The 27047-nt window shown below is 39.5% G+C and overlaps 1 protein-coding gene and 1 long non-coding RNA gene across 4 annotated transcripts in view; both read left to right on the forward strand.

The window, feature by feature from the left end:
* LOC134634938 (zinc finger protein 729-like) overlaps positions 1-27047 on the forward strand; it is a 64792-nt gene that overhangs the window by 16117 nt on the left and 21628 nt on the right. For all 3 annotated transcript variants that reach the window (XM_063484409.1, XM_063484411.1, XM_063484410.1), the window contains exon 4: positions 15136-15816. In XM_063484409.1, the coding sequence (XP_063340479.1) occupies positions 15136-15816 (681 nt within the window). The remainder of the gene's footprint in view (positions 1-15135; positions 15817-27047) is intronic.
* LOC134634996 (uncharacterized) lies at positions 9-7379 on the forward strand. Its single transcript, XR_010094912.1, has 5 exons — positions 9-111; positions 2969-3121; positions 4098-4202; positions 5608-5676; positions 5782-7379. It is a non-coding gene; the product is annotated as an uncharacterized LOC134634996 (long non-coding RNA).

Raw genomic sequence — 27047 nt, forward strand, 5'->3', positions numbered from 1 at the left:
AAACCAGTTTTTTCTTAGTTGAGCAGAGCTGATGGCAGTGAAACACTGAAACATTTCTGATTTCACTTTGTGATGTCGGAGGAGAAGCTGAAGTCCAGACAACACCAGAGGGTAAGTTGACTTGCTGCAGTCCAGATCACAATAAGGCCGAAAGAAGCAGGTTTTGTTATTTTTATTGCATGTTTTACTGAGGCTGGATTATCAGCAAAACTTCTGATTCTAGAAGGGCCGAGAAGCTCTGAGCTCACGGGTAAGTGTCAGTTATTTTTGGATAATCTGTCAGTACAAATCTACAACGTCATAGTATGTGAATATCATGTGTGTCAAGGAAAAGCAATAGAGAGAAAAACATGTATAAAACAGGAACACTGCATTGTGTGAGAAATGACCTGATGCAGAGCCCCGTACAACAAAGCACTTTTAACAACCCAGGGTTTGTTTTCCCTATCACGCCTCACTGACTGTAACTTATCCTCGTGTGTTACATGACTGTGGATTCCAGCTCAATACACCAGCTGAGGGCTATGAGTGCATTCACAATACAGAGACAGTGTTGGCAGCAGGTTCCCTGTTTCAGGGCCATATATTAAGTGGACAATAAACAGGAAAAAATATGAGAAATAAAGCTCATCTTAAAAATCTGTTTTTCTTGTTAGTTTTTATCCATTAAAGACAAAAACTTCAGGCTTGTTTTCAAAAATTCAGGTCTGCTTATTATCTTTGCACTAAGACCTTTAAGAACAGTAATGCTATTTTCCAAACATTGATTAGTTGGGACCTGTGTAGGTGTAGCTTGGACTTGCTCAGGCTGCACAAGAGACAACTCAAAAATCGAAAGTAGGGGCTGACCTCTCTCCAGACAGAACCCCACTATATCTCTGCATGACAAATCTCCAGACTAGAGCTTTAATTTGGTTATTCTTCCTTATGAAACAAGTAGTGGTTTGGTCTTTAAGTGTTAGAAAATAGTAAAGAAGATCAAACAAAGTTGTGAACAGCTGTCAGGCTTGGATTGGATTTCAAAGATATTTGGGATTTTTTATGTGTGTCATGTGTGTCAGAATGAGATCTCAGATTACTAGAAAAACAAAGTGCTCCCAATATTCAGATCTGTGCACTACGTGGGGACAGTATCTTCTTATCTTTCTAATCCCCACATCCAGCTTCGCAGCACAGGCCTCTGCTTGATCAGCTCTGTTATTTATTTAACTCCGCCTGAAGTGGAGGAAATGCAACTTTACAGCAGTTCAGAAAATATTCCCCACCAAGTTGACCCATCGTGCATGTTTTATATTGCTATTGTTTATTTCTTCAAAACTAAAGTCAGTCAGGTCTGACCTTTTGTTTCCCACACAGAATGATGGACACTGGAACACCTGCAAATGTTTCCTTAAGCGTTTTATGTGCATTGTGGAATATATATAAAAAGTGCTTTAGAGTGGAAAAATTCAAACAGTAGAGGATACAATTACTAAAGCTGGACAAACACAGAGAATTTACATAAATTTCTTAATGACAAGGGAAAAGAAGCCAGGCGTGCTTATTTGTTTAGCGCTTTTTATGTGTTACGTGAGCCGTGGTGGAGAAAGAGCTCCGTTTGCTTGAGTAACCAAACACAGTACAACAAAGTGCAGGCATGCAAAGTACTGGCCTGTAGATAAGAATAAAATGTGCTTCAAGTATTACAGTGTAAGCATCTTTGTTTATAATATAAAGTGATTAATATTATTACCATAGTAAAAATAATATAAGGGCAATAAATAAGTGGCATTACAAGTCTACAAAAGGTTTTGGGTTTTTGTGTTTAGAAGCGATTTAAAGGATGTTGTTGATGACTTAAGCTTTTATATTTAACCCTTAAACAACCAGAAGGACGGACCTGATGATCTAAGACCATTTGAGCGATAGTGGTGTAACAGAAATGCTACCATGTATACAGGGATTCAGTCTGAGAGCTGGGCTTTGTTAATAACTTAATCAGTGATTTGTGTTTTTGACGCATTTTAGTTCATGATAATTCATCTCATTATTAAATTAAACTAATGTTAGAAGACTTCTCAAACACAAGAGGAAACTGTTGGCATAACTTCAAACATTATTTTACACAAAAAATGTGTAAATATATATCTGATTTAACAATCAGGGGGTCATATGATGGTTGGGTTTTACTTTGTGTGTATTATTGTAGGGTATACCTTACAATATAAAGCACCTTGTGGTGACTGATGTTGACATGGGTACGCTGCCAAAATCTTCTGAGTAAACGAGAAGCTGTTCTTGGAAGTTTCTGCATGAATGCATCAATAAAAAAATCGGCGCTCAGGTTCACTGTACAAATGTTAAAAAAGGAAAACGGCCTCTTAAATGTTAAATCCTCTGCACCGGGTTAATGTGTTCTTGTGTGGCATGTTTGCATGACATCATCCAGGAAGGTAAAAAAAAACCTTCTGAGTCTGTTATTGTAGGATTGAGAGTAGTGAAGTCTTTGTGTTACTATTTATAGAGATGTGACTGAATACCAGTCTTCAAATACCAGATCCATTTAAGCACACAGACTTACACACTGTGTAAGCAAGTGATGAAAGATTTTTAAAAAATTATTATGTTGTTATTAAAATGTTATTATCATTAAAATATAAAATATTATTATATTATTAGTATTAAGTATTCATAATATTATTATAAAATATTAATCGCTACAGAAAATAGATAAACAAAAGACAACTTTTCTTTAATTGAAATTGTTTATATGAACAGTTAATGGGACATTTTGCACATATCCACATACTGAGGAGGCAGTGACCCATTGATATTATGTGATTAACATTATCAGTGCAGATCATATGCTTGTAATGATGTGTTTCCACGCTGTGGTATTCTTACTGATTTAAATCATGTGCCTGGCCCTCTGCCAGTGAGCCACAGTTTTACTGAACGCACCTTTGTTCGTCTCGCTGATCTCGTTCAGGTTTTCTGGCCGTGCCAAAATGAGGCCCTGTGATGGATGCCATCTTGGAAGCATCACAGATCAGCACATACCTGAGACTGGAGCGACCAGCTGCTCTAGTTTCACAGAGCGCCTCATCAGTGCAGACTTCAGCCATCACCACAAACCTACAAAGTGAGACCCATGTAACAACTTAATGTTACTGTAACAAGCTTATTGTTCCATGTGTGCTTCCGGGTGGACTAAGGAGCTTGTAAAGAAAAGTGTCTGGACTTCTTTGAGTTGCCCGAGATTCACAGAATTTACAGAAAATGTTACATTTTTGTGATTTATATTGTTATCGGACGATAGATGTCTTAATATCGAGATATGAGATTTTGGTCATATCGCACAGTCCTAGTTGGAGATAGTTTGAAAGATGAACATAGTGAGAGTAAAAGTGCATGAGTGCAAAAGGGCTAAAAGTGTAAATCTGAATTCATATGCCAAATATACAACAATAATTACGGTATTTATTCACATGACTGGTTGGTATTTACACAAAAATCCATTATAAGATAAATAAGGATTATTATGAGCTGTGAATCATGCAAAGCCACCCTGATCCCTCTCAGAATAAAAACACCCTTAAGGAATATGTCTGTGAAGGTTCTCAGTCATCCAGATCATCGTATTCTAAGGAGCTTGGAAAGAAAAGCGTCTGGACTTCTTTGAATTGCTTAAGCAACTCAAAGAAGCAACTCAAAGAAGTCCAGGTGCTTTTCTTATCGATATAAATCACAAAAACGTAACATTTTCTGTAAATTCTGTGAATCTCAGGCAGCTCGACTTCCGTGAAGTGTTTCCAGCTGGGCGTCATGGACCTAGAGTCGAGTGTTTTAACTGATGCATGAAACTATACATTTTTAGACATAGGTTGTAACAGCCGCCGTAACAGCATAAAATGAAATGATAGACGTTTTTATATCATCATCTGATATATATCATTATATCGAACAGCCCTATCTCCAACTGTTTACAGATTGACGCATGGCTGCCATTAAAAATGTATAATTTTAAACAAATGAGGCACACTTCTTCTTTACTTGGCCCGCAGCTACACTACATTTGTCTCTTTAAACTGAACTGACAGACTGACCCTGTCTTTCAGTGATGACCTGCAGATTGATGCGGCGGAGTTTTCCACGATTCTTTATCTGCTGATGAATCACAACCAGGACCCGTTAAACTTTAAATTGGAGAATAAAATCGTCAAGTAGGTTTGATTACCCATAAATATGCAGTGAAAAGCAGCTCCTATGCTTAAAGCCCTTTCTCTGAGAGTTTCCTGATTGTCTTCGATCTGACTGTACGCCTCTTTGATTGTCTCCCTGGTCTCGATGCTTTCACGTGGCTTGTTTGCCCCGTTTGTGTATAAAGTCTGGTCTTCCCTCACCTATTGTTAGATCATCTGTTTGTTCTCTCTCTGCGTCTTCCTCACATCCCCTTATTTGGCCTGCATCTGCATCCTCCCCTTAAGTCCTCTCTCTTACTCTAATATTAAAAACTAGAAGCAGGGAAAAAAACATCTGACCTGACATGTGCACTACTCTTGTACAACCTGACATCCAAAATGTATGAAATGAAAAAGTAAAATGTTTTTTTGGCCTAAAATCATATGCGTTGTTTACACACAAACATTTAGCAGAGATATTCGCATTTAAATTAAAGAAACTGCTTCAGGAGCCTCAGTAAGTAGCTCAACATGTTTGATTCAGCAGTTACCCCAAGGCTCGAACTGACCCACAGACTGTTTGCTTGCCAAGTGAATTTGTTAACCACTACACCCGACGGACATTTACAAACTAATTTTTTAAACTTTGTTACGACCAGCAATCACAAATGATCTGCCACTACATAACTACGCTGCATACATATTAATACATCTTAACTTTTATTACTTCAAGTACCTTCATTCTATGTTTTACTCAGGATAAGATTTTATGTTAGTCTTCTGCCTCCATTTCACCCTTTCTTTACCATCCTCGTTTGTCACACCAGCCCACTGTCCTCCTTTACGACCTTCATCCATGAGGTTTTACTCCTTTCCTGGCAGCTCCATCTTCAGCATGCTTTGGCCAGTATATTCACTTTCCATCTTCTGCTCATGTGAAAACCATCTCAGTCCCGCCTCTCTAAATTTTTCTCTGTTTCTCACTCATTTCTAATCCTGTCCATCCTCTTTCCTTTTTGTTAGTACCTCCATCTGTAAAATACACATCATAGCAGACCGTACTACCATCTTGTAAACCTTCCCTTGCACTGTTGCTGCTTCCTTATTTTACAAATGACCCCTAACACTCATCTTTACTTGCTTCACCCTCCCCACACTCTCTTCTTCACCTCTCTTGTTCATTGTTTGATGCTTTGAATGATGACCCCAGGTATTCACTCATCAACTTTCAATATCCTTGCTTCATGCATCATCAACTTTCTACCTGCTCCCCTCTGTCACTTGACTTTTATTATTTTAAATATTTCACAATAGCAATCACATATTAGCCATCTTTACTTTTATTTGTACTTCTGCAAGTGAGATGAGCTGATGGTTTGTGTTTTTGTAGCCTTGCTCCGTTGAGAGTTCATAAACACTTGGCTTCTTTTTTTAAATTTCTTTTTAGAAATGCTTGCGTGAGAACCAACAGTAAGGGACTGGACGTAAAATTCTAGACTCCACCCTCAGCATTAAAGTAAGATACCTTTTCTTTGATCAGTTTTTACCGTATTCCTTATACCATCAGGTTATACAATCATTTTCTTTGGTGACACGTGGATAATGGAAGTATATTCCACAGGTTATGACATTATCAGCCGGAGAATAGTCACGAATCCTAGGAAGGTGTTCCCTCGATGGAAAACCTTGGATCCAAAATGAAGTTATTGGACCACAATTCTTCCAACTCACCTGCATCGAAGTCATGCTAATGATTTCCATTAACAGCTGGCTGCTGTTGGTTACTTTATTTGGAATTCCCAATAAGAATTTTGTTTCCTTCCATATTTTTACCTTTTTGTTTCAATGATGTGATTATTTTTCTTCATAAAGTCTTTTTTCCAGTGAAGAATATCCATTGACTTATACACACACATGATATATACACACACGTTTGCTTACCACAGGAGTGCACAAAGCAAGTTTGGTATAGCCAGTGAGATACTTGGCTCAAAATAAACTAAAACCGTTCAGTTCTAAAATGTAAAACGTTGACCTAATAGACGCTTTCAACTGCTCCTTTATTTCCACAGAAGTCCCAAAACAGATGGGTCCACATCACTTGGCACAGAATTTATGATGCAACCTCCCATTTGTCTGGGCTTAAAGTCCACAAACCTGGCTTAATGTTTCATTCACTATGACCTGAAATAAGCAAATCAGCCCATTAACTCTCCAGGAAACAATTTACAGAGGTCAAGGCAGACAGATATTTAGCCAGGAGCTTATGGTTTTTTTTTTGTTTGTGTTTTTTGCAACCATAACTATCGCTCCCTGGTGGCATGCAAGAAAAAATATAGGTTTAGGGCACTTTGCATTGGCTTCACCTTTCAAACCTGGAGTTTAAAAAAGAGACTAAAGAGGACATTTAAAGCACCAGCTGAGTCTCCATCAGCACAAAAAGAAACTATTGATTGCCCCCACTTCAGTCAGAGACGTCACAGAGAAGCTTGCAGTGAAAGGAAACACTGCAAATACCTGAACTCTGTTACTCACGTGAATTCAGGTGTTAACCTATTTGTTTTGTGAAATTACATACAATTCATTATGATCTTGGGGGATAAAAATCCTACAAGTAATATTTTTTTTCTCATTTGTGCTGTTAGCTGAAATTCCAGCAATAAACACATTTAGCAGCTAATCAGCAGTGATGAAAAGATGCAAGTGTTGCACTCGACAACCCATTAATGTGGCCTTGTGGCACACCCGTATGCTGCCACCATCTTTACATCATCAAACACTTCAAAACAAATGCTGGGCACAAAATTTCAACTGTGGAAATCTAATGTGCATTTTTTGTATCTGTAACAGTATAGACTGAACTGAAGAAATTATCGACGGTGGGACTGAGTATGTGTGTTGTGCATCACAATGTTTTGTTCAATTTTGATAACACCAGTAAGTTTTTCTTATGTTAGCGTTTTTTAAAAACATTTTTTTAACTCTTTCTCTCCTTTGAAATTTGTAATTTTTTAAACCTAAGTAAGCTATGAGAGCAGTTGTATGAGCTGCAGTTTTTGTTTTCTGTTATTCAACTGAATGAAAGAGTTTTTTGATTAAAGTAAGACATGTTTTCAACAGTAGATGAGTCGATGTGGACTTTTAACTGGACTGCTAGGATGAGTCAGGATGTTGGGTTAAATTTGATTTGGAAAATAACTAAAGCTGTCAAATAATGTAAAGGAGTAAAAAAAAAAGGGTTTTATAAAAATAAGGTTCACTATAATCCAGTTTGCATTTGTTCCAGGTTTGCTGTACTGCAACCTTAGAGATCATCATGACTACATTTGACTTGATTCACAGAAAGTCTTAATAAAGGAGGATTTACACCTTTCTTCAACAGGAAGAGGAAATATGTGCAGGCACCAACTACTGACAATGTGACATACATTTAATCTCACTTTATATGATTTCTGTTTCTTTTTCTGTCAAAGACAGAATTATTGATGAACATAATTTAGATAGACGTGTTTGGCAGTTAGCCTCTGATGGTCGGTCTTGGCAGAACGGACCCCAGCTGTGAAAGGGATTAGAGCAGGACCCCCCAGAGCCTAGATCCTGATGGTGGAGATGAAGGTGGTTTATATGGAGCCTGAGTAAAGAGGGGCAAAGAAGAGGAGGGGGTGGGTTGCACAAAGGCGTCTGTAAAGGCCAATGACAGATGCAAGGTTAGATTTAAAGTATGGGGCATGAATGCTGATTGGTCTGGTGAAGGCTGAACTAGACCAGTGAAAACACAAAGAGTTTGACAGCGTGGGAAAGTCAGAGTGATAAAGCTAAGATGGCGCCACCCTTGCGTGCAATAGGTCGGCAGCCGTAACATGAAATTTCCCCTTGTGGGACTAATAAAGGTATATCAATCAATCAATCAATAAACTAGGGAAGCAGATGCCATTTCGGTTGCCAAAGCAATATGTAAGAATATCATCCCGGAACACAGGATTCCGGAGACTATTTATAGTGATGATGGTCCACACTGTAAATGAAGTGATTGGATTAATGGCACAGCATCTAGGGATAACACTAAAACATCATTTTTCATATCACCCACAAAGTGCAGAGTTGGTAGAGAGAACTAACGGCACAGTAAAGCTAAGACTCAGGAAGTCAATGGAAGAGACAGGCAGGACATGGTTAGACTGTATAGAACTAGTTAAGATGTACATGAGGATTACTCCAACACAGAACGGTCTGACTCTTTGAGATTATATATGGTAGAGCATTTAGAGTTTTGGTTTTCTGTAGTGATGATAGAAACGCAGAAGATATAGCACATTAGCAGATTGGATGCTCAAAATGTTTAAAAGTAAAGAAGTCATGAGAACAAATGATCTGCCAGATGATTCTGTTTCTCCTCAGGAGCAGAGTCTGAAGTCTGGAGATTGGATGTTGTTAAGGCCATGGAGAGGAAGTGCTCCGTTCTTACTGCAGGTTTTCATAGAAAGTATAGAGAATAACACCCTCCCTCCTACTCTTACTCAGGGTCTCATAACACTTATTCCAAAGCCAAACAAAGACTTACTTCTTATTGATAATTAGAGACCCATCTGTCTGCTCAATAATGACTATGAGATTATGGCTTTAGTACTTGATAACAGAATTAAAGCAGGGCTATAGAGTGTGACCAAATTGGTCGCAAATGTGACCAAATTAGCAGATTGGTCGCAAGTTGTTGTGCGACTAAAAAAATATTTGGTCGCATCTGTGCTACCAACTGTTCGGGTAACAAAAAAAAAAAAATCTGCAACCTTCCGTGTGGTCAACAACAGACACACATTATGCCCTATTGTGGACTAAACCAATCAGAGATAGTAAGGGGCGGGACCTCTCTGATTGGCCGTGGTCCAGTTGAAAGTGCAGGTGGAAGAGGGAGGTGAGTAGCTTAAATAAAGCGATATCGATTCATTAAATCCTGAATTGACTTTTAAATATAACTGTGTTTTGCCAGAAACGCCAGATTCTCAGATTAAAGCTCACAAAACTATTTCAACAACCACCAAACAGCAAATGAGAGCAGGTACACGGATTCCACACAAAGACGTAAACACAGTGCGGACCCGACGCATCAGAATCAGCTTTGTCTTTCTCAGCTTTCTCACCCGACGGCCCAAACATGGACACACTGTCGGAGCTCAGCGATTCTGATGCGTCGGGTCCGCACTGTGTTTACGTCTTTTTGCGCTGATTCTGAGCTGCAGGTTTTGTCTCTCTCCAACCACAATTCACCGAGCCAGCAGCAAAAGAAGCAGCAAACTGAGCTTCACGTTTGATCAATGTCATCATGCGTTTTGCTGTTTTGCTTCCACGACTATTAAAATCACGCTTCATGCACAGCTAGCTCTCTCTCTCTCTCTGTACTTCAAGAACAGCTTCCCGTGTCAAATCTCTGTTTTTTGCATTATTCATCCGGTTATTACCCACCAGTCTACCGTTGTTTCCAGCGCTGTCGGCCGCTGTCTTTTTCTTTTCTTTTTTTCACTTAAACGGTTCAATACTGAAGAAATTTAAACTTTATATGCAGAACATTGCAGAATATTTTTAAGGTTATCTGCTATAAAAAGTCAGGCCAGAAAAATCTCCTTCATGTTTTCATGTTCACAATTCTGATGAAGTCTCACATGTATCAGTACTGATAAATGATCAGAATTATAATATTTCTGACTGTCTGAGGCTAAATTGAATCGAATCAGGACTTTGAGAACCGGAATCGAATAGATTATAGAAATCAGTGATGATACTCAGCCCTAGTGAGCAGCCTAGGCACGACAGAAGTGGATGTAGCTGTGGGTAATAAGAAAAGAACTATTGATAACTTTTCTGTTAAGTTGAGGCCTGATCCGTCTGAAATTCATAGCCAGCTCTGACACGGTGTCATCAATCTTTGAATGCTGAAAAAGCACAGTGTATCCAGAAAAACACTTTATATGCTGCAATAAATGCACTGCCCAAGAGTCCCCTCTCCCCACTGCCTTTCAGCAGCAGGCAGCAGCAAACAGGTCGTCAGAGGCCGAGATGATGATTAAGTTTAACATTTTCTACAATATTGACAAAGCACTTTAAGCACAAGATTGTTAATTAATAACTTAGAAATGAATATTGTCTATATGGACTGCAATTTCCCCCCAAAGAAGTGCACATGTAAAACTGCGGTGTTAAATGATGCGGTTGAAAACTTTGTGTGTGCCTAACTTTTGTGGCGGTACGCCTTACTTTAAAAAGTTAGTCTAGAGCCCTGTAAAGAGTTCTTGGACACAATTATCGATGAGACATAATCAGGCTTACAAGGAATCACCATAGCTGATAAGGAGCTCGTCATCAGCCAGCTAGCTGATGACACCACTCTTCTTGAAGAATGCTAATCAAATCCGTCTAGCCCTTAGTGTTATTAGTGATTTCTCTGAGGCATCTGGTTTATGTCTAAATCTAAAAAAATGTGAATTACTAGCAATTAAAGGCTGCACTGCAAATGCTATCTGTAACATTTCTGTTAAACAAAAAGTCACATACCCAGGACTGTTAATATCCAAAGACCAAAAGTCAAGATGCTCGTCAAACTTAAAATAAAAAAAAAGTACGTTCTAAATGAAGCTTAAGACGTCAGTAATCACGTGACTCTGGCCAAACGAATCAAGCCTCGACACAGTGCTTCTGAAGCAGTTGATGTTTCTGACACACGCACCGGAGCGTCAGCTTCAAGCGGACCATCACTACCTCTCACATCTAAAGGTAAGTGCCAAGGTAACTTTGAACTGAGTTCAGTCAATCTGGAGTTTTTCGAAGTTTTCTGAATGAAGTTTTCTGTTGCTCTCTGTGAGAGAAGACCGTTAAAGGCGAGGCTCTCCAGAGTGTAGCAAAACAGGAAACAGTAGCTGTGTGTGTGTAAGTGTGCAAACGAACAGATTAGAAGTGCAAGTGAGCCACGAGTATAGAAAGGTCAAGTTTCGTGAGTTGTTTTTCTCACCACTGATCACGCGCTCAACACTCTACACATACTTGCATCACACGCGCGCTCTCAAGCATCAGTATGTACAATTCTGGGCGTCACGTGAGTTGCAGGTGTTACCATATAACGGAAATCTCCATTGTTCTGTAGCAGTGGTTCTCAAACGTTTCACAATGAGTTTCACCCTTACGAGCGACCTTATATACATATATATATATATATATATATATATATATATATATATATATATATATATATATATATATATACACATATATATATATATATATACATATATATATATATATATATATACATATATATATATACACATATATATATATATATATATACACATATATATATATATATATACATATACATATATTGGTGGGTCGGCCCACTGTGCATTTGATTCTAATAACAGGCCTCAGTCTCTCCTGCTGTACTGCTACATTTTGTATCAGTGCTCAAACCTTTTGTGTTTGTTTCCAACAAGTTTCCCACCTCGGGAAGCAAAAATGTGTTCTTTTACTTGTCAGATGAACATATGAGACACTTTGACTCTTCAGTGCAGTGTGGAGCCTAACAAAGATCTGTTTTGTGTCCCAGCTGATCAGCAGGAGGAGAAGAGTCTGACGGAGCAGCAGAGGAACATTTTCAGCTACTTGGACTCAGCTCAGCCACTACAGAGAAAACAATGAGCTCAACACAGAAGGTGACAGACAGAGCAGGGCGATATGACCAAAAATATTTATCACGATATACATTTGAAAATTTGCGATAACAATATAACTGACGATATAATTGACACTAGACAAAATACTTTACAACTCCATAACTTTATTAGTGCAAAAAATCCCATCAATGTATTTTCACTTAAACAAACAGCTGTTTTTTATGTGTATTGAAGTTATATAATAATTTAACAGTGCAAATGCAAATTCCTTGCTGACAGTTTAACCAAAAGGCATTTCCAGTGGAAATTGGCCGACATTTGCTCCGAGGAATTTGCATTTGCACTGTTAATATTTTTGGTCATATGGCCCTGCTCTACTTTCATGTGTCACTGTTTAGGCTTAAATTGGTTTGATGTTTGGTGCCTTTTTCTTAATGTAAAAAAAACCCCCTCAGGTTACAATCAGACATTTTTCTTCACTGAACCTGTTGGGTCTAAACTCAGACCCCGCTGTCTCCAGGACTTATCCCCCCCCCCCCCCCCCCCCCCCCCCAGAACCTCGAGAGGCTGGGGAGGGGGACAAATAAATTCCTTTCACCACAGAGTTAAAACAATGTAGAGATGGTAGCATAAAAATGACAACATTTAACAATTCACTTTAACAGAACCAAGCTGGTCATTTTACCAGCTCAGCTCTAATTCATATGACAGATAGTATATGGTATAAACATCTAGATGATGGGAAAGTGGTATTCTTGGACTTTAGTGCTGCATTTGATTTGATAAATTTTGATCTTTTGATTGATAAACTAAAATGTTATTGATTTGCACCAGCTGCTCTGTGCTCGATAAAAAGTAATTTGTCTGGAAGACGGCAAAAGGTTTATTATAATGTTTATTTCTCCGAGAGCTGCGACATGAACTGTGCTCTACCCCAAGGCAGCTGCCTCACTTCTCTATTCAGTTTTCACAAACGATCTGCAATATCTCTTGGCTTAATCTTGGGTATTCCAATGATTCCACCGTGTTTTATTCAGCCAGCGACAACTCTGAATTGATCAGCGTGTCACAACAAAATTTGCTGAATGTGTTTGACTGGATAAGTGAAAACAACATGATTTTAAATGTATCTAAATCCAAATCTATGTTAATTAGAAGCAGATTAGTTAACAGCCCACAACTGAGTCTTTCCATCGCCAGTGTTAGAACACGTCACCCAGATTAAACTACTCGGCGTTACCATAAATCACCACCTTTCATGGTCTCAGCACATCGACTGTTTTTAAGAAAACAGGACAAGGCATAGCTATGGCTATGAAATGCTCTTTCTGTATCACTTCTTCAATGATGAAAGATGTCATTAATGCACTAGTAATGTCTCATCTGGAGTATTGTTCAATCATTTGGTCAGCAGCTAATAAGACAGATCTTAACAGACTTCAGTTAGTCCAGAATAAGGCGTCCAGATTAGATGTTCATACTATACTAATTAAAAATGGATCGATCCTCGCCTCACAAAATGCGCTACTTGGCGTAACCCAGCTTTGCTTATCAGAGAAGTATGTGTCACTCGATAGAGCGGCTGTTGTCTGCGAGACCTGTCGGCGAACTGGTGGAGCATTCGGAGCCTCACTACATGCTTCCAAACCGCAGCATTTTTAATCTTAATCTCTTCCATACTGAGGCGAAAAGGAAACGATTTGTCCCATACTTCAGCTAGAATGGAGCAAAAAAAGACTGGAGTTAGTCTGTGTCCTTAAGCTGCAGCTGCCTCTTTTTCTCTCATGTTTTCTAAGTAGCTGACAGCTGGTAACTGTGCAGGGGCGGGTCTAGCAAAGCTTTGCCAGGGGGCAGGTAGGGCATTAACAAGAAAAGGGAGGCACAAAAATACTTTTCTTTGTTATTTCAGTTGTCCATTGTGTGTGTGTGTAGGTGGTTGTGTGTATGTTCAGTCCATGAGTTTAACGTGGGTCAGATGTCAGGAGGCAGAGTTCAGGAGTCTGACAGCTGTGGGGAAGAAGCTGTTCCGGTACCTGGTGGTCTTAATCCGGAGGCTCCTGTAGCGCCTCCCAGAGGGCAGGAGCGTGAAGAGTCCATGTGATGGGTGACTGGGGTCTTTGATGATTTTCCCAGCCCTTTTCAGACACCCCTTCCTGTATATGTCCTTTATGGCAGGAAGTGGTGCTCCGGCGATGCGCTGGGCAGTTTTCACAACCCTCTGCAATGCCTTCCGGTCCGAGGCGGAGCAGTTCCCGTAACAGACTGTTATACAGTTGGTCAGGATGCTCTCGATGGTGCAGCGATAGAAGTTCACCAGGATGTCTGAGGACAGGTGGTTCTTCCTCAGAGTCCTCAGGAAGAAGAGGCGCTGGTGAGCCTTCTTGACCAGCTTGGAGCAGTTGGTCGTCCAGATGAGATCCTCGGAGATGTGGACTCCAAGGAACTTAAAGCTGCTCACACGCTCCACAGCCGTCCCCTTAATGAAGCAGGTTGTTTGTGTCGCACCACTCAGCCAGACGATCCACCTCCTCCCTGTAGACGGCCTCATCGTTGTCACTGATGAGGAAAGGGCTCATTTGGTATAACGGAATAGCTTTAGTGTCTTGTGTTTAAAACTTGAGTATGAACTTGTACAAAATGCAGCAAGATATTTATTTAAAAAACAGTGTTATTGATTACAAAAAACGCTATATCGGATTCATATCAGTATTGGCAGATATCCATATGATATCGGAATCGGTATTGGACATTAAAAAGTGGCATCGTGCCATCTCTAATACTAATATCGATAAAATGCATTATCAGCTTTCTTGGCTTCCTGTACAGGCTAAAATATTCTATGGCTTACTTGTAGTTATAAAGAACGCAATTCTGTTAAACACACCACATTTATTTCTGCTCAATTATCAAACCTCACTGTGGATGTAAGAGCCAAATTATGTGGATATCTTGAATCCACTTTATTGTATAATATTTTATGTGATAGTATTTGACGGAAGACGAGCAACATCTGTTGTGGAAGCTGATGGGGTTCCTTTTGAATAAACAAATATAGAATTTATTATCACTGAATAATTATGTATAAATCTATAAAAAGTATACAAATATGTGTTAGAAACAACAAGTGTGTGTGTGTGTGTGTGTGTGTGTGTGTGTGTGTGTGTGTGTGTGTGTGTGTACAAACCTTTAAGGTGTTTGGTGCCACACTCCACCTTCAGGTTTAAAACTAGTGTTAATGGAGGGAGTTTGAAGGTTCAGTTTGTTCCACGACTGCATTTCACTCACTGCCTCTGTTTGTATCTCTGTCACTGCAGGACCAACATGGAGCGAGAAGTCAGCGCTCTCAGGAGGCCGACAAACCTCACAGAAGAAAGAGAGAGAAAACATACACCTGTGACGATTGTGGGAAAGGCTTTAGGCACAATGAAAGCTTAAAAAAACACCAGCTCATCCACAGTGGAGTTAAAGCGCATACTTGTGATAAGTGTGGGAAGATATTTGCTTTTAAGGCTAATCTAAAACTTCATCAGGTCATCCACACTGGAGAGAGACCGTTCAGCTGTGATTTGTGTGGAAAGTCTTTTTCCTGGAAGTGTTCCCTAAAAGAACACCAACTCATCCACAGTGGAGTTAAAGCGTACAGCTGTGATCAGTGTGGCAGAGCTTTTACTCAAAGTAGTCAACTACAGAGCCATCTAGTTACCCACTCTGGAATTAAGGCATACAGCTGTGACATCTGTGGAAAAACTTTCAGCCAGAGAGGGAACCGAAATAGACACCTACGCATTCACACCGGACATGATGTGTACTGCTGTGAACAGTGTGGCAAATACTTTGCTACAGACGCACAGTTACAACGACACATGTTTACCCACACTGAGGGACGACCTTATAAATGTGACCTGTGTGAGACGACTTTTAAATCTCCACTTAGCCTGAGACGACACCAACAGATCCACACCAGAAAGAGACTCTACAAGTGCAGTTACTGTGAGGTAAGTATTTATATTTTTATCTCCTCATTTTAGCCTGACTGTTTGGAACAACTCTGCTCATTAAACTGTGTTAGCATGTAAGCAATTCTACTGCATGGAAAAACAGCTCTGAGTGATTATTCAGATTTTCATGTCAGTTATGATTTTAGTATTACTGTAGTATTATGGTGGTAGTATTGTAGTTATTGCAGCCCATTAAACATAGTGTGTTCACTGAAACAGTAACATGTAATTGGACGTCTGCAGAGATGCTCTTTATTTCAGGCGACGTTCAGGATAAAAGTGTTGAAGGACTGACTTACACTGTCTTTGTGTCTTTGTTTAGAAGCAGAGCGACACAGATGGATCCAGTTCTCAACCCTGTCGCCACTGTGGTGGTGGGAAAGACTTTCGTTGTGACCTTTGTGGAAAAACTTTCAGTCGAAAAGACAGCCTAAAAACACATCAACGTGGACATACTGGACAAAAGCTGAAATACTGTAAAGAATGTGGGAGAAGCTTCATCACATCAAGTGGATTAAAAAAACATGAACTGATTCACAGTGGGGTTAAAAAGCACCTCTGTGATCAGTGTGGGTCATCCTTCACCACTGCAGGTAGCCTTAAAACACACAAACGAGTCCACACAGGAGAGAAACCGTACAAGTGCAGACACTGTGACAAAAGCTTCTCACGTTCAAGTAGTTGTTACAGGCATGAACGTACACACATGGAAGGAAACTACAGCTGTGACCAGTGTGACAAGAGCTTCAGGAATCTCAGTTCATACTCCGAACACAAACAATCTCACGTTACTAATAAACTGTTTCACTGTTACCAATGTGCCCAAACATTCACCTCATTGTCTGCTCTGTGCAAACATCAGCGTGATCACTCAGGGCTGAAATCACTCCCATCACTGGATCACAGTGAATCTGAAGAGACAGAAAGATCCTCTGGTTTCAGTGTCAGACTCAAAAAGCTTGAGATCAGGCTCCACAGAGTTCAGATAGAATCATTTAAACTTGTGTTGAACTGAACTGGTTGCTGGGCTTAACATCTACATAATACAGATTTACATGGGATCTTATTTTCTGTCGTTTTACTGAGTCAGTTTTGTCCTGTTTTCTCTGTCCTGGTTTTGCTCGTCTGTAAATAATTGAAATTCAGTCAAATAGTTCATTGTTCTCCAGCAAAACGTTTTGGAAACTCATGTTTAACCTTTAAAACTCTGACATGTTTTAGCACACAAGGCTTCATCGGGGAGTTCACTCATGATTGGACCATGAGAATAAAGGTTTTTAGTTCTTTCAAAGAGAGTCTTGGAGCTGTTTGATGTTTCTGTTTTTTCTGAAACCAACAGAAAGAAAAACTATTTTTCTTGCTTTATGTAGTGTGGAAGTTTTTAATGTTTCTTTCATCTGTGATGTTCTTGAATGTGTTCACATGAAGATGGTACAAATAAACTGTCCTTTTAGCTTTAGCTCCTAATTTATTCATTATTTATGGATGTAGCACAGCAGCAGTTTCTTGATTAACACATGGAGGGCTCGGGATCTGATGGTAAATCATGCTTTGTGTCCTTGTACACATCATACAGCTCAGCTGTTCCACAGATGTCAGGTTTACACAGTGGGATGGTTTGTAAGAACGCAGCTCTCCTGTGGATAAATCCTTACTCTTAGCCTCAGGACCTCACACAGTCCCAGCAGGTTCGGTCAGAAGATTTATACCTTTTTCATTTCTATATGATTCTTCTTGCATCTAAACAAAGATGATTATGATGATGATGAGTCATTTATGAAAAAAGAAGCAAAAAACAATATTGTTGTATGCAAGGGCGTAGATTTGGTTTTGGCATTGGTGGGGACGGATGATTCAACCACGAACCCTGCCCTGTTTCTTTTCTTTTTCCTTTTTGTCTTTGCTTCTTGATAACAGGGGACAAATATACTTGCCTACATATGCTATTCTACATGCTTTTAAAACAATTAAAATTACAATTCAATATCCAGCGATTCAATAATCACTGGATATTGGTGGGGACATGTCCCTTCAGTCCATGCCAAATCTACGCCCTTGGTTGTATGAGGATTTTTATGGCAGATTTTGTGCATCAACATTTTTGTACATGAAGATGTTGAAAAGATGCAAAGGAGGAGGAGGGCACAAGAGCTCAGCACGTGATACTGACTGGAAGCAACACAGCTGCTGTTGACAAAGCAGCAGAGTCAGATATGAATGTGTATTGAATTCATCGTGTAAATATACCAGATTTATCCACATACGCTAGTTTTCACCCTTTTTTTACTTTCAGTAAGTTTACTTTTAGTTTATTTTTATTTTCTTAAGACGCAGGAGAATCTGATTCATCATGATTGAGCATTTCATTAAAGTAATATTTAAAAGACATTTCTCGTTTGTTCTTTCAGCTGCAGCCTCGCTGGTGTTTAACTGTCTGACAGTAAAGAAGATAAAAGATACGTGCAAACACAAACACATGAAAAGTATTTGCAGAAAAGCTTAAAGCTCTTGTTCGTCTGTTTTTTCGTTCCAGTCATCGCCAACATGGCGAAGATTTGAAGCTTCCTTCCTGCTACAGTATCTCCTTACAGACATTTGCTCATATCGTGGGACTTCTTATAGAGTGTCTTTCTTTGACCATGTCTCACTGTGTTTTATTCTTGATGTTGCATTTAAGTCTTGCATGACTGTATTTTAATTCATATTAAAATGGATGGATGGCTAGACGGACCCCCTGAATTTATCATCTGAAATCTTTTTATTCCTTTATTCCACTGCTTTCAGGCATTTCTTTGCATCCAAATTTATATATATAGATATCAAAGCACTCATATCTTTACAGTTTGTTAATATCTTCATAATCTCCAATAATGTTACACTCCAGTGCTTTCATTTGAACCCCAAGTGTCATTGTCTTTGAAAAAGCACAGAGTATAATGCATCTATTTTGTAAAAATAAATAATACAATAAATGTTAAAAGACTTTCAAAAGGGTGCCCTGTTTTTCCCTTCATCGTATCGTACAAATAGAGATAATATAATTATCCGAGGAACAATTGTCAATAAGCAGAGAAGTTATTAAAATATTAATGCAAGACATGGAAGCAGGTGGTGTTGTTCCCAAATTAGGAACAATATTTTAAAATTACTTCACAATTCTTCTTGCACTTCAGATTGTTACAAACTATCAGAATATAAAGAAAGTCAGAAAATGGACAACCTCAGCTTATAAAACTTTTTAACCACAAACCACTGGATCAATTTCAAGGGTTTTGCACTTGATTTTTATTTAATCATAAAACACTGCAGAGATGCAAAGAAATAATCATTATAACAGTGTGCAAATACTATGTGTCCAAGCTATAGACGTCTCTGAAGCGACACCTTAAGAAACTCCTGCATAGCTGCGGGGTGCACAGTCCACATTTCACAGTGACAGCACAAAGACCCACACAGCTGGATTTGGATATTTAACGTTCTTTCAGTAAAAATTAAACCCTGCATGAGTTCATGAATATCTGGCATTAATCAGATGAAAGCCTCTGCTGTAGCACCCTGTCATCCATTCATCCAAGAGATGTAACCAAGACACTGCCTCTATTACAGACCTTCCCCGTTTTCGGTGATTCGAAACGCCGTTCAGGTGTGGACGAAACAGCTGCGTTTTCAAAAATACCCATGTAGGTGTGGACGTAGCGTAAAAGAGTTAGCAGTTTATTTTATTACTACCTGTAATTTATTGCAGATTACTCGTATGGTAAATATTATTATAAATGTTTGAGGTGTGAAATAAACCGCAATGGAGCAAAATATGGCTGTGTGTGGTTGGAGGATGTGTTTGCGCATGCAAACGAGAAGGGGGGGCGACCATTTTCGTGTGAAACAAAGGGGGGCCCAGCAAAAAAAGTTTGGGAACCACTGCTCTATTCGATAATTATTTTTGAAAAATAATTTTTAACATCTGATTAATTTCAGATTTTTAATGTCAGATTTTACACGGTCAGTTGTAGCCAAGTTTAACTCAGAAAATTAAACTGTAAAGGGACGGCAATTGTTTTTTAATACCCGTACACTCTTTAATGTTATTTACTCAAAGCATCTGTCTGAACTTCCTGAACTTGTGATTTCTTTAGATGCTGAAAAGGCTTTCGATAGGGTGGAGTGGGAATACTTGTTTGCAGTTTTAGAGAAATTTTGTTTATTTCCTGGATTCGTCTTCTTTATTCGTCCCCTAAAGCCAGTGTTCATACTAATGATGTTTACTCTGATTATTTTGCGCTGGGTCGTGGTTGTCATCAAGGTTGGCCTCTGTCACTTTTACTCTTTGCCATTGCCATCGACCCTCTGTCCATTACATTGAGATCTTCTTCTGTATTCAGGGGAATCATCCGTAATGGAATTACACATAAAGTATCACTGTATGCGGATGACTTGTTATTATATATGACTGACCCTTCACGCTCCATCTCTGCTGTTTTAAGTATTTTGGAGAACTTCAGTTCGTTTTCAGGTTATAAATTAAATTTAGGGAAAAGTGAGTGTTTTCCTGTTAATACGGCAGCACCTCAACTTCAACAGTTCGATCTACCCTTTCGTCTCAGTCCATCTGGGTTTAAGTACTTAGGGATTAACGTGACTCGCTCTCTATCTGCGACAACCATTTGTTTCCCCCTTCACTTTTGGACTCGACATTCTCAGTGTGGTGTGACAAGGGTATAAAACAGTTCAAACATTTATATGTGGATGGTGTTTTCGATAGTTTTCCCAATTTGTCTTCTCGTTAGAATCTCCCTATTACCCATTTGTTTCGCTATTTTCAAATTCGAAATTTTGTTGCCAAGTGTTTCCCAAATTTCCCCTCTTTACCTCCAGAACAGCAGTGGGAAACTATGTTATCATTTATTCCTCATCACAGAGGAACCATTTCGAAACTCTATGATGCTATTCTGTCTTTTAGTAACCACTCTAATGTTAAGCTTAAGTGTACATGGGAAGGAGAACTAGGAATTCGAATACATGGTGAGTCTTGGGAACAGGCTATTGCGAGGGTACGATCTTCCACCTCTTTTGCTCGTCTTGGACTTATTCAATTTAAGGTTATACACAGGGTGCATTTCTCTAAGTCTAGACTTTCTGAATTGTATCCAGAAGTGGAAAATAAATGTGATAAATGGCATGGTTCTCCTTGTCACCTTAGCCACATGTTTTTTCTGTGTCCTGAGATACAAGGTTTCTGGACAGGGTATTTTGCTATTATGTCAACTGTTCTTGGGGTAACTCTTCGTCCTTGTCCTCTGATTGCTGTATTTGGGATTCCTGATCGCTCACTTACACTTGATTCCACACAAAAGGATATTATAGCCTTTCACGCTCCTCCTGCGGGAAACAATAGCGGCAGCTGTCAGGACACTAAACAATGGCAGGCATGCACTTAACGACAAAACCTAAACTGGGTGACTAACGTGGAGTCTCAAGCAATGATCCCGCGTCGGTGGGAGCTCCAAGACTCTCCTAAGTAGCTCCCCCGACGAGGCCTGATCAGCAGCAGGTGTGTGGCTTCGGGTATGGCCAGTCCGCCAGCAGGACCACACCCACCAGGCCTGAAGGCCAGTAGCGGTTTTAGATACGGGCGACACGGGCGGTTGCCCGGGGCGGCATGGTGGTGGGGGGCGGCATCACCGGCATCGGCAAAAAAATAAAAAAATGCTCGTACTCATGCTGCCCCGACATCATGCCAGCGCATATTGGGGATGGCATAGACACCGATCGGTTTTCTATCGCCCATTTGCTGGGAGTAAGGTCGCCCTCCGTTTGCGAGGTGCGCCTGCTGCTTGCGGCACAGAGAGGAGAGGGCGGGGCGGCGGGGGATTCTGTGGCTGGCTGGAGCAGCATCTAATAACCAACTCGCAAAATAAAACAAAATAAAAACAAACCAACAAACACGAAAACACCAGACATCATGATACAGACTTATAATTTGCACCGATGTTTTTCTATATTTCCCTCGGGATGAATAAAGCATAATCAATCAATCAATCAATCAATCAATACACGAAAAGTGAGCGTGAGAGCCCTCGGTGCGCCTGCTCGCTGCTGAAGTCAAAGTAAACGTTATTGTCATCTCCGCTACATACAGTCCAGTATATAGAGAGACGAGACGACGAGTCTCCAGTTACAGCAGTGCAAGTAAACGAACAATAAATATTTAAGAGTAAAAAAAATTAATATACAGGGATCAATAATAATTTAAAATGTATATTTTATATTTTGTTGATTTAAAGTCTCAGACACAACCCGTTTTTAAAGTTTAAAAAAAGAGAAAGAAGAGGAGGAGTGTAGCGACTTCCACAGTCGCTAGAGGCCGGGGATTGAGCCTGCCTATTTGCCTGACGCGCTGTCAACTTTAGGAAATAATGCAAGAGGTGGAATTGCTTGCTTGTTTATTAAAGTGCTTGAAAAGTTTACAGAGCAATGTGATCGGCTCGCAATACAAACTCTTAAAACATCACATCTCTAATGCAACAAGGGGAAACTCGTTGTGTTGCGGTCAACAAAAAATACATCTACCTAGCCCTCCTCTCTGTCAAAATCAAACCAGTGAAAGACAGACTGAAAACGCCCTCTTAATGTCACTGCTACCACCCACATGACTCCTGTTACACATCACCATAGCAACCAAACAAATGAAAACCCAGTGATCATTAAAATTCAATACATTTAATTATGGCTCCTACAAGGACAAACGAGCAAAAGATACAGGTAAGCAGATGTGTCATTGGATAATGGCAGGTCATGATTCCTAAAACATTCAGAATACTTTCTTAATTATGTGGGTTACAGTTCCTCCAAGAAGAAATGGTAAAAATAGTTACAGTAACAGACTAAACTCCAAACAATATATACAATAATATAATAGTAATTAGTCAGTGTCAATTGTTGATTTGTCCTGTTCTCATTGGGGGGGGGGGGGGGGGGGGGGGGCAGAGGGAGTGTTCGCCCAGGGCGCCAAATAGGCTAGGACCACCACTGTACACAGCGATTAAAAAGAAACACAAAAAATGGCAAGAAGCTGTTGTCTTATTAACTGCAATAGCCGGTCGCATGACAGCCACGGGAAGCCGACGGGTAAAGAGATCGTTTTTTTTTATCGGATTACGTCGTTGAAAAGAAATTTTTTAAGCCATGTTTCCAAAGTAAGAGCCGACGGATGGCCTGGATATACCAAATATAACGTCTCAGAACACTCCAGCTCACATGTTAGTCTGCTCCAAGCATTCCCACAAAGGTCAGTGTTTTGTAGTAGTTAATACGTATTTTTCTTAACATAATTGGTGATATAGGTTACAAGCAAGTCTGGCGCTGAACAGAAATTGTCGCGCTGCTCCTTTATTTATTGTGCATAAATAGTTAATTGTCCTGACAGAATACTGCGTTTCGCTTCTGTTATTACCACGGTACATTGACAAAAACATATACTTTTATTCACAGGATAAAACAGTTGTTTTGTATCACTAATTGTCCAGTGCGATTACAACATACAATATTATTGTCACTGCTACATTTCTGTAATGTGCACCAGAAATTATTTCCACTACTAATGAATTAGCGTTGAGCGCAAAGGTTATATTAATAAACGGTTAAAGATTATGTATTTATGACGACGATTTGTGAGACTGGTAAACTTACCTTTGTTTGTACGATGGTCTTTCGTTCTACACGGTGCATTTCAAGGTCCTGTACCCATCCGTCGGTAAACTGTACCTGGGCTTGTTGCAGTGACCTGAAGTTACTAAAAACTTCATGAGTGTATGCACTCACTCCAAGAACCGTATAATTATAAATCTGAGCGTGGTGAAAGTTGGGCAGCACGCTGACGTCTTTTGTCCACTCTCTGTGCTTGTAAGGGTCTACTGCGGTCAAGTGAGCCCTCACTTGCGAAGTCACAGTCAAGCTAGCCGCCCCGTCAGCCGCACCTAAAATGTGGTTGCACTACTTTTACGCATATTACGGTATGGATGCCGACTGGCTTAGAAACGCAGTCTTTTGTGTCCTGACACTATTTAACTTCACAATCCACTGCGTTTTGGTTCATCTCCACTTTCCCCCTGTGATCCACAGCCAAGATTACTGTACGAATCAGAGAAAATTAACAATAAAATTTGTCCAATATACAGTACTGTACTTTTAATATCTTCATCTTTGACCTCAGATTACAGGAAAACTGTAAGAGGTGCCGCAGATATTCCACTGGATTCTGACTCTAGGAAATCTCCACTCTTCACCCTGTGATCCACAGACAAATTTACTGTACGGTTTTTGAGAAAATTGATTTTAAATTTTGCTCTATTTACTCTACTGTACTATATATATTCCCAACTTTGACCTCAGATTACAGGAAAACTGTAAGAGGTTCAGCAGATATTCCACTGGATTCTGACTCTAGGCAACCCCCACTCTTAACCCTGTCATCCACAGACAAATTTACTGTACGGTTTTTGAGAAAATTGATTTTAAATTTTGCTCTATTTACTCTACTGTACTATATAGATTCCCAACTTTGACCTCAGATTACAGGAAAACTGTAAGAGGTGCCACAGATATCTCACTGGATTCTGAATCTAGGCAACCCCCACTCTTCACTCTGTGACCCACAGACAAATTTACTGTACGGTTTTTGAGAAAATTGATATTAAATTTTGCTCAGTTTACTCAACTGTACTCTATATATTCCCATCTTTGACCTCAGATTACAGGAAAACTGTAAGAGGTGCCGCAGATATTCCACTGGATGCTGACTCTAGGCAACCCCCACTCTTCACCCTGTCATCCACAGACAAATTTACTGTACGGTTTTTGAGAAAATTGATATTAAATTTTGCTCAATTTACTCAACTGTACTCTATATATTCCCATCTTTGACCTCAGATTACAGGAAAACTGTACGAGGTGCCGCAGATATCTCACTGGATTCTGACTCTAGGCCATCTCCACTCTTCACCCTGTCATCCACAGACAAATTTACTGTACGGTTTTTGAGAAAATTGATATTAAATTTTGCTCAATTTACTTGACTGTACTCTACATATTCCCAACTTTGACCTCAGATTACAGGAAAACTGTAAGAGGTGCCGCAGATATTTCACTGGATTCTGACTCTAGGCCATCTCCACTCTTCACCCTGTCATCCACAGACAAATTTACTGTACGGTTTTTGAGAAAATTGATATTAAATTTTGCTCAATTTACTCAACTGTACTCTATATATTCCCATCTTTGACCTCAGATTACAGGAAAACTGTACGAGGTGCCGCAGATATCTCACTGGATTCTGACTCTAGGCCATCTCCACTCTTCACCCTTTCATCCACAGACAAATTTACTGTACGGTTTTTGAGATTGCTGTGTTAACAGAGTATGACAGAGGCTAAGAAAATATACTGCCTACAATAATATCAAATTTAAACAAGAAATTACAAAATTTCCACATTTGCTGTCATTGCCGTGTGTTCAGTAGAGCATTACTTAGTCATAAAAAATACATATCATTGAAATATCATCAGTAAAAGAAATACTCTCACTATGTAAGACATGTTAGCAAATTCAGTTAATAAATATTGTATCAAATCTATACAGATGTTTAAAGGCATAATGCAAAGCATGTTTGTTTCTTATGGCTTACAAATGTGTTTGCCTTTAACATAATTTACATTTCATTTATACAGTTTCACAGACGAAACAATAAAATAAGTTTCCTGAACTGTTCTTCATGGCCAAGATTTTGAATCCTTTTGAGGGTGATGCATTATCCATGAAGGTGGGCAATTTGTTCATTGATCTCTGACCCTCGCTGACTCTGACGCCTCCTAATTCTGCTTCCAGCCTTGATGATTAATTTGTTCTTCCTTTTGGCATCCCTGTCACTGATGCTGTCACCAGTTGTCCACCAGTCTAATCTGCAATTCCGGTGAACCCAGAATTACCTGTATATTTGTAATGTTTCCAAAAATATACACTATATGTTGGCATTGTCCCACTTTTTTTCCTTTACAAGTAATAATCTCTATGGTTTTAATGACAATTCATATACAGATTGTGGAGGACTTTTTATTCAACACTAAAAATAGTTCCTCATCAGCAGACTGTAGTACAATTTCAGCCTACCGTTAATAAACCCATCCAATGCAGCGTTATCAGAGAAATTATGCAAATGATATGTTTTTATGTACTGGTAATCTATTTATCATTTATCATGATTCCTGCTCTGATGATTATTTTCTTACCCTTCTGTAATTTTAATAGATAAAGGATGTTGAACATTAAGCTCCAAACAGGATGAATGAGGAAGACCACAGAAGAGAATCATGGATGTAGTGAAAGAATACATGCAGATGGTTTTTTTCATGGTCGAGGAGCATCTTCTGATACTATCTTAGAGAAAAAAACACATAAAATTGAAGACTAAGAATAATGACAACAACATGTCTAAAATTTTTTTATTAATTTCTTAGAGCAAATGCACTCTTGTCATGGTCTGAGTTGCCCACTCATATTTAACTAATTCAAATACAATTACTCCATTTAAATGCTTATGTTCTAATAAAAGGCATTGTTTAACACTAGAATTACTCCGGTCCGGCTCTGTTCTGCGGGCTTGATGTGCCGTGCACTCTCTGATGGTCTGCAGCATTCCCACGTCTAAAAGGCAAAGGAAGCTTTGGAGCACACTTGTAATCTTACGCTGTCGGAAGATAAACAAATAGAAAATGGTAAATTTACATGAACCTCACTCTAAATGGGTTTATATAAATATCATATCTACTATGGCAGTGACAAACCTTAGCAGACTCTGTGGGTCCAGCTTGCGCAGTGAAGCACGGACGATTTGCTTCTGCACTGGGCATTCCAATGTCCTCCTCTACCCAGTGCCGTCTTTTGCCGTGTGGCTCTGGCTGGGCTTCCCAGTACCACGGGGCCTCTTCCGTGGAGGCATGTTGGGTTCTTGTTCCGTCTCCTTTTCAGATTCTTCTGAGGAGGCGTCAGTGGCCTGCTGGACAAATGAAACCTCTCCTCCATCAGAATCTGCTTCGTCCATTTCCTGAAGCAAGGCTAAAGCCTGTTGTGCGGAGAGGTTCTTCCTGCGTGGCAGTGATATGGAGGCCATCCTGATGTGTGTTCTCAAAAATGCAAACAAGAAATGATTCTCCCGCCTGGATCGGTCTGCTTTTATG

The sequence above is a fragment of the Pelmatolapia mariae genome, linkage group LG9 (genome assembly GCF_036321145.2).
Source record: "Pelmatolapia mariae isolate MD_Pm_ZW linkage group LG9, Pm_UMD_F_2, whole genome shotgun sequence".
Classification (NCBI taxonomy): Eukaryota; Metazoa; Chordata; class Actinopteri; order Cichliformes; family Cichlidae; genus Pelmatolapia; species Pelmatolapia mariae.